Consider the following 9,107-nt stretch of genomic DNA (forward strand, 5'->3'; position numbering starts at 1 on the left):
CCTACACGAGATGAGGCAGGATAAAGAGGGATAATCCCCCTCGATCCCAAATCATTGAGGCCAATTTCTAGCCATAGAATAATGGCGCGGTCTAGCGTCTAGCTTTTATCAATGCCATTAAAAACAAAATGTCTTAAGCTAAGTACAGACTTGCAACTGCGCCGCGTTGCAAACCGCGCCGTTGCTGTGTGGACAGGGACTAGAACTCCGAACCGCGCATATTTCCGTTCGACGAACGGTTCTCGCTCGATCCACTTGAAGTCGGTTGGTTTTTCGACGTCGCATCAAAGGAATTGCGCGGTTTGACGTTGCACAAGTCTGGACAAGTCGACAGATATTTCGGCGAACAACGACCGTTTATTTAGTAGCAACGATTGTTTTCTTATTTGAGGTCCCATGCCATTTAAAAGATACTGAAAATCAATAGGGGACATTATCACAAAATTTTTGTAACGCCCACTGACATGTTGAAACTGCAAGTCTCGAAGCAAATTGGAGTGTTCTTGATGTCTTTTCGCACAGCGCTATCTTCTACGTTTTCTCGTTTTTTTTTTCCTGGCTACTACATCTTTATGGATATAAATATAAGCTGTTGCAGCTACATTCATGAAGATTTTCAAACTAAATTAATGGAAACGATATGAACGTGCGCATAAACACGTTCTGTTCGGCGCTCAGCACTACATTTTTTCGGCCTTCAACATGGGACAGTACACTGGTGCTGTCTTCCTGGACGTCGCAAAGGCCTTCGATACGGTTTGGCATGAAGTCCTACTGATGAAAATGCTCACCAACCAATATCCCATATCCTTTACCAAACTCATAAAATCCTACCTACACCACCGAAAATTCCGCATCCAAATCCAAGATTCCCTTTCCACCACCCGTCCCATGGAGGCCGGTGTCCCCCAGGGCACCGTCCTGTCCCCACACCTATACACCATTTACAACTCCGACATCCCACATCCCCCCAACACCAACATATACTTATACGCCGACGACCTGACAATCACATCCCAATCCGTAGATCCTAGATATTCCGTCTACCTCCTCCAAAGCTCCTTAGACCAACTTGAAACCTGGTGCAACAGGTGGAAAGTCAAAATTAATCCCAACAAAAGTTCGGCTATCCTTTTTACCAAACGAAAAATCCCACAAAACCTCGACAGACTGACACTATCCCAGGAACCCATCTCCTGGAATCGACAAACACGATACCTGGGCGTGACGATGGACCAGCGTCTCACGTGGAAACCGCACATCGTGGAGACGGTGGCGCGAGCGAAGACCACCAGGGCTAGGCTCTATCCCTTACTCAAAGGTGGAAACACCCTCAGTTTAAGGAATAAGCGAACGCTTATCAAGGTGGTACTTCAACCGCAGCTAACCTACGCCTCCACGGCGTGGGGTCACGCGGCAAAAAGCCACTTAAAGTCATTACAGGCTGTGGAAAACATAGCCCTCCGCACGGCCACCGACGCGCCCTGGTACGTAAGAAACACTGACATATTACGAGACTTACAATACACAAACGCTACACAGACAATAAGACAAAACGCGGAGAAACGATTTGACGTAGCCGCTAGACATGACAATCCCCTCCTCAGGCAAGCCGTTGACTACGTACCCGACGTGACCGACAAACACAAAAGACCTAGACACCAACTTTTTGACCCTGGGTGACCACCCCAATGACCCCCCCCCTGCCCGCTAACCTTTTCTGTTTCAGAGACAGCCAGGATCAAGAAACGAAGACAACGACACACACACACACACACACACACACCCCCCATACCCTCCTTAACCCTCCCCTCCCGCGCTAGCCTAAGGGCCACCTTAGCAAAGCGCATCCCAGGCTGCATAGCCGCACTACCCTACCCAACCATACCACACATAAACATGACACTACCCCCGGGGTTTACACAGACGAGCCGGCGAAGCAAGAAGAGCGCCAGAAGAAAGGGCCCTAGCCGGCGGGGCCCAGCCAGGACAAAAGGAGGTCCCACAAAGCGCCTACACCGGCCGCATTTGCGGTCGGGGTAGACGACGGATGGGGCCCACCTACGAAGGCTGTCCAGGCCTACACGAGATGAGGCAGGATAAAGAGGGATAATCCCCCTCGATCCCAAATCATTGAGGCCAATTTCTAGCCATAGAATAATGGCGGTATCAACGGAATCAATTATTTTCGTTTAATAGTAAAAAATGGAAATAGTTCCTTCATAACTTGGTAAGTTGAACAGTAAATAAATGTTTGCAATCTAATTTTAATCAACAGGTTGTCACACACCGGATTTTTAATTTGGATCTGATTGGCGATTGGCTCATAGATTTTGAATTGTGTAACGAAAAGGGATCGATTACGTAGGTTATCTTTTGAAGCAGAAGAGTAGAAGAAGAGAAATAAATAAATATGGCTTCCTGTCTATGGTGTGTATGTGGAACGAAATAGTATTTTCCGTATTTTCTGTGAATTGTTTCTAATTATGAAGTGCAGTGAAATAAAATGATTAAACTATATCTGTGAATTAAGACAATATAACCTAAAAATATATATGCATAAATGTGAAATATTCAAAATGTTTAGATTTCTAAGTGGCAGGAAAGCTAGACATACATCCAACGAAGTTGACAATATTAAATCGCATAAAAATTTACACAAAAATTTGATTCAGTGCAGGGTAATATTATTAGATGGGACGGATTTATCGGTCGAATTATCAGTAAGTAAATATTCACGTATCTTAGAATTTACATTGATTTTTTTGGAGGGTACTGCAACATTTTTTAAACTCATTTTCTATTTCTAGTACAGTATACCTAATCTAGGGTCATATAAAACATAGTTTTATTCATTCGTTAGAGAATATCCTTTCTAAAATATATTAAGTAAGGTCACAAATAAAATGTTAAAATGTCACTGTTTGACATTGACTATTAGTAAATTCAAGACATTTACTCTATCATTTAAAAGTAATACAATTTTTTCTAATTATTTCCCTTAAAAACGTTATAAAAACAAACGGTTAAGGAATTCCCATGATTTCTGTTCGTAAAAATATATCCATATTGTAGGTGCCTACCTAAGATTAATGAATATATTATATATTTTATTATTTTACTTATCACAAAAAATGCAGATTGATACAAGTTATTAATATAATAATTTAAAAACAAATGGAGCAAAAATATTTGTATTTTAAATAGATCCTAAAAAAGGTCTATATATATATGGAATTAATAATTTATTATTAAATTTAATCCATATCCTCCACCCTTTGGAATGGCTTACTTCCAGTTTTTTTTTAATTATTAAAGTTATTAAAGAGTATTTGCAAGAAATTTGTAATTGTATTTTTAAATTTTATATACATATTTAAAAATAAATATATTTTAATTGGTATGGGTGTATTTTGAGAGGTACTTATAAAATAATGGAATATAAGAATTAAAATTATTGTTGCTGCTGCTGATATTTCTTAAAAATTGATCATTAAAAGACAACATGCATGATTTTCAGATCTATTTAATAAGAAAAATTGAGCTTTGTGTGATTTTTACTCAAGTTAATGGTTAATTGTAATAAATCAGGACATCCATCCTGTATGTTTGTTTTCGTTTTCTCTTAATTTTTTTTTCTGTGCTGGTTGTACCTATTGTTGGATTACGTAAATACATTTTAAACACAACTGTTCAAATATTTCTTTTTGAGAAAAATAAATGTTTTGTCAGATTAGAAAATTAGAGATCTTATATAATATTCTGTACTATGCTATTGTTGTTTACAGATTTCTAAATCTCGGCACATAAAAAGAATTACGAACTATATTACTATTCTCAAAGTTGATAAATTTTATTCAATTTACAAAAATGCAGAAATGTGATTTTGTTTCAGAAAAAGGCAAAAGCTAGAGATTTATACGAGCAGGTATTTTATTCGTTAGATTTAATAGAAAAGGATTATTTTGGATTGCAATTTACTGATGCAAATCACGTTAAACATTGGCTGGATCCAACAAAACCTATAAAGAAACAAATAAAAAGTGAGTGTGAGAATATAAGGTATTTTAGAATTTTATAAAGATTTTTTTTAGTTGGCCCTCCTTACACTTTAAGACTAAAAGTAAAATTTTATTCCTCTGAACCAAACAATTTACGAGAGGAGTTAACGAGATACCAATTCTTTTTGCAACTTAAGCAAGATATACTCGAAGGAAGGTTGGAGTGCCCCTATGAAACGGCTGTAAAGTTATCTGCCTTTGCCTTACAATGTAAGTAAATTTTTGTAAAAAATTTGTTTATCGTAGACACAATAAAAAAAAACACTTCCTCAGGGAACTAGTTACATTAAGACAAAAACATTTGCAAAAAGAAATTAAGAACTTTATGAATTAAACAAATCTGAAATACAATCAACACACACATAGATATATAATAGGTATTTTAAAAATGTGCTATACCTAAAAAAAAATAAATTAGTAAGGAGAAATACAAGTCGAAATATCACACTGTAGAATTGCCATTTTCATTAAAAAGTATATAAAAAGTGATATGACGTGCTTTTTTTATCTAGAAGAATATTGTCTGAAATTGCCTATTAAATCCAGGAATTGAGATAAAGACGTAATTCAAGATAAGGATTTCGTTTAATGTAAATTAAATAATTTAAAGAGATTTGGGACATGCTAATAAATAATTATCAATTTTCCGTTCAAATAGGTATATCGGCTTTATAGGAAAAGTTCAAATTTTTATATTGTAGTTTTGTAAGAACATCGTTATGGATTGGTCAAATGGTCACCATATTGTAACATCCATTTTTAAGATAATATGAATAGATTACTAAGCAGGTGAGTATTAAGACAATACTTGATGGACTGTGTTCTCTGCTTGGCATGTTTAATTTTTTTTGTTGGCAAACAATGGAAAGTAAGTTGTATTCTGTGTGCTTTTCATGGAGAAATTGCGGTTTTTACAATATTACATTTACTGTCATCAAGTCAAGTCTCTCATCATTAGCTATATTAAGGATATTAATGAACATTAAGATAAATATGGATTAGTGATTCTCAAAGGTATTTTTTTATTATTGGTGTTTTGTTAGAGGTACTCTTTCAAACTATTTAAAATGTGTTTCAAAATAATCTGTAGGTACATTTTTTATAATATAGTACGATGTGATTAAAAGAATTGAGAACCACTGATAATATAAAATTATACAAGAATTTCACAGTGTTACACATGATTAAACTCTGTATACAGAATGGTTTGATTTTTTTATTAAACTTTAGCAATTAGGAATATTATCAAAAAATTATGATAGTTTGCTATATAAGTTTTTTTTTTAATGACACACGTCTTATAACTATTAATATGGATTGTCTGACTGATGCCAAATTGGATGCCCAGGGGTAAAAGAATACGGCTGATTTGATGAAAGCTATTGCATTGTTGTCAGATTGGTACTGTTTCAGATATAATAAGAAACTTTTATTTTTAATGGAAGGTTATGTGTTTTTAGGTAAAAAAAGCTTTTTATCCATTTATTCATACATGTACAATTTAACACAATTATTGTTGTTTGTAGCTATAATTATTTTTAGAACATCATGTTTGTATTATATGCGAACTCATACTTTAAAAATATTTTGGAGTGAACATAGTGTTTTATATCAAAATGCCATTGTAAACAACCTGTAGAGCAGTGTGACTTGAATTATTTTTATCTTTTTCAAAAACCTTTTTAAATGGGTGTCACACTTTCAAAAATATGCCGTAACTAAAAAAGTGTCAGAACCACTAATATAATAATATGGTAATTAAAACATTATATATAGGGAGGTTTTTTTATCAAGTTTTAATAACTGGTAGAGTATCTAATAGTACGTAATTATATATATTTTTTTTGTAATGAGACATCCCCTAGGTAAGTGGGCATGGTTGATTTCATGAAAACAATTGTATTGTTGCCAAATTGCTACTATTTCAGAGAAAACTTAATATTTTTAAATTAAATTCCACATAATTACATTTGTCTGAGATTTTGGTAAGTCGATTTCTAATAATAAGAGAGATATGTCCGAGGGGTAAACCGCTGAGGAAGTTTTTGTACATGTCCCCAGGAAGTCGGGAAGCAGTTGGAGGAAGTTATAAGGAAGTTGAGCAAGTTGAAAGGAATTCCGAAGGAAGTCGGGGAAGTTGAAAGGAATTCCAAGGAAGTTGGGGAAGTCTGGAGGAAGTCAGGAAGTTGGAACCAAAGTGGGCATGCGTGAACAGAAACGCATGCGCAGTATTATCTTTTATAGAAAAATGAGGAGAATGTTAAACATTTACGTGGGGGAATTACGAAGCAATCTAGAGAAGGTCCGAGGAAGTTTGACGAAATATAGAGAAGTTTTTGTACAGAATTCAGGGAGCGGTTTACCCATCGGATATGTCCAAAGGAATATGGACTGATTCTGAATAAATTGTACTCTTCTATACATACAATTAATATAGACCTAAATCTATTATTTGCTTCTGAAAGAACATTCTAAATTCAATGTGAAATTAAAAAAAATAACATTACATTATTATTTCAAAAGTAAATGTGGTAACACTTGGAATAAATGGTACACCCAGTATAATTTTAAAATATGTAGACACTTAATCAATTAATCTTTTATTAGGAAATGATAACGTTATCAATAAAAATATGTAAAATTTCAACAATAAAACGTTGTGCATTTGTAAAATATTCGAAAAAAAAATTTTTTTTTGTGAATACTAACACCTCTGTCTTCAGGGAATGTTCGGACCGGTCAAACTTGTTCAGCGGACAAATATTTCGTTGGTCAGCCCAATCAGCTGATTGGGAATATTGGGCAGGTTTTAATACAGTTAATAAAAGCCGTTCAGAGAATTGTTTGACTAAAGAAGTTTGACCAAACTATTCCGACCATTCGCTGAACACAGCCAGTGTAAATATAACAGTAACTATATTTTCATAAACCACCTGTTCTTAAAGTTTAATACAAAAATTAATTACACCATATCCAAACATTTTGTAACCATATTTGAAAACTTTTCTATTCCTTATAAAGTTCATTAAAGATTATTGTGTATTTATCTTTCTGCAATTATGTGTATTTATGCATGTGCTATCATTAAATTTCCATATAATTTTTATTTAATTGTTTGATTGAATATATAATACTTGGGTTTCTCAATTATATATTACATAATGTTGAAGTTGTGTCAAGGAAATAAGAGTGCAAGAAGGGGTATAAGCTCCAATATCTAAATTGTTCAGAAGAGGCAAATGATATTTTTTAAGTTACTTTTTTATTTGTGTTGCTATATCATTTGGCTAAATAAGTATAAAGTTTGCATCCAAATTAGAGTGAAATATTCGTATAAATGATGTGTCCAAACAGTCATTTATAGTGACAGAATCAATATGTGAATGCCTTACAATTTTAATCATAAGGTCATAAGAAGGTGGAAGAAATAAGGGTTGATTTATCGAAACAAACTGGATTTAATTAAATCCTTTAGCAACAGCCAAACACATGTTTCATACCTTAGCAACATGTGAAATAAGTGACATATAATTTATCATTTTCTAGCACCAGGCCATAGGAAGGGAAAAGTGATTATTTCTTATAGTTTGTTTTCTATAGCTTCTGTTTGTCAAAAAAGGTTTATTTTTAAACTTATCTGTGCAAAATTTTAATTTTTCAAATATAACTTATTCCCTCATATTACATCAAGTCCTCAAACCCTGTTTAATAGTATCAAGTAATAGTACCAAGACCTGTTTAATAGTATCGATAACACATAAGATAAACGGGATACTCTCATTTAATAGTAATGTTTAATCAGAATGTTCTTTTACTGACAACTGTTTGGGAAGAGATGTTCTAGTGTCATCGGCAAATAAAATTACATTATTACTTGATTCACAAATACGTAAATCATTTTTTATGTATATTAAAAAATAGAACAAGATGTAATATAGTTGACATATTGCTTATTAAATTAATGTTGTTCCAGTTGAAGTTGTAAATAGTAACAGTTGGCAACAAGCATTGTCATGCGGCTAGATTTAAATATCTCTGGGATACTGATGACTTGTATTACTAAAAGATATTTACTTTTCTGATATTTGTAGGAATTTTTTTTAATGTTAATTTTTACCTATAAGTTTGCAATTAAATATACAGGGTGTCTCATAATTAGCTGCCAACCCTGAACAGGCCGATTCTATGATCAAAACTAAGTAAGAAAGTTCATATGAACATGAGTCCGGAAATGCTTCCTAAGGGCACAGGGACCCATTGAAGAGGGAGGAATGGAAATCATTTTTTTGCAATATCTCTCAATCGCGTTGTGATAAATGAATGAAATTTGGTATACACAGCTAAATTTTGATGAGCAATTTGATGGACTAATCCATTTATTTCCACAAGGTCCATTGAGGTGGGTACGGGGGGCCCTTGGTACTTTGCGTGTGTAACTTTTTCATCTTTGACTTTTTAACAAATTGGACAGCAAATTTCGTTTTCCCGAACTGTTGTATGTTAAAAAGGTACTCTTGTTTCAAATTGTTATCTTCAAGTTTCTGAGAAAATCGCTCTTGAATTAATCCCACTTTGGTCAATTTCATAGTAATTTAAACAAAATTATCAAGGTATTCTTATGTCAAAGTATTGTCAACCCGATTGCCAATTTAATAGTTCTAAGCCAAAAAAAATGGAAGAGTTTACGGGACAAGAGTTAGTTGATATGATATTTATTTATTTCTTTTGCGATGGTAATACTGCAGCGGCAAAACGCGAGTACGGGAGAAGATTTCCAAACCGAAGGCTGTCATCAAGGCGGACATTCCCTACGGTATTCCGCAACTTAGCTGCAACCGCCACTTTTCGAAAGGCACCGGGTCAAGGACGTCCCAGGATTAATAGAGAAGCGGAGGTCCTTGACACTATTGAACAAGATCCTACGACTAGCATATGGAACATTTCAAGGCAAATAAATGTTCCTCGGCCAACGGTACTACATATCTTAAAGATTTCCTTAACAGAATTGATTAGATGTGCTACTAACATTTCAGGTTGGAAGAATAT

At 34.3% G+C, this 9,107-nt stretch overlaps 1 protein-coding gene across 3 annotated transcripts in view; it reads left to right on the forward strand.

Moving 5' to 3' along the window:
- The first annotated feature begins 2,370 nt into the window (after positions 1-2,370).
- LOC108913429 (band 4.1-like protein 5) overlaps positions 2,371-9,107 on the forward strand; it is a 38,758-nt gene continuing 32,021 nt past the window's right edge. The window contains exons 1-3 of one of the 3 annotated variants that reach the window (XM_023455217.1): positions 2,371-2,723; positions 3,896-4,043; positions 4,095-4,271. In XM_023455217.1, the coding sequence (XP_023310985.1) occupies positions 2,556-2,723; positions 3,896-4,043; positions 4,095-4,271 (493 nt within the window). In that variant the 5' untranslated portion in view covers positions 2,371-2,555. Of the gene's footprint in view, positions 2,724-3,895; positions 4,044-4,094; positions 4,272-4,762; positions 4,851-9,107 lie in introns of those variants that run through there. The other 2 variants (XM_023455219.1, XM_018718981.1) reach the window with 2 other exon arrangements.

The sequence above is a fragment of the Anoplophora glabripennis genome, unplaced genomic scaffold (assembly GCF_000390285.2).
Source record: "Anoplophora glabripennis isolate ALB-LARVAE unplaced genomic scaffold, Agla_2.0 scaffold601, whole genome shotgun sequence".
Taxonomy (NCBI): domain Eukaryota; kingdom Metazoa; phylum Arthropoda; class Insecta; order Coleoptera; family Cerambycidae; genus Anoplophora; species Anoplophora glabripennis.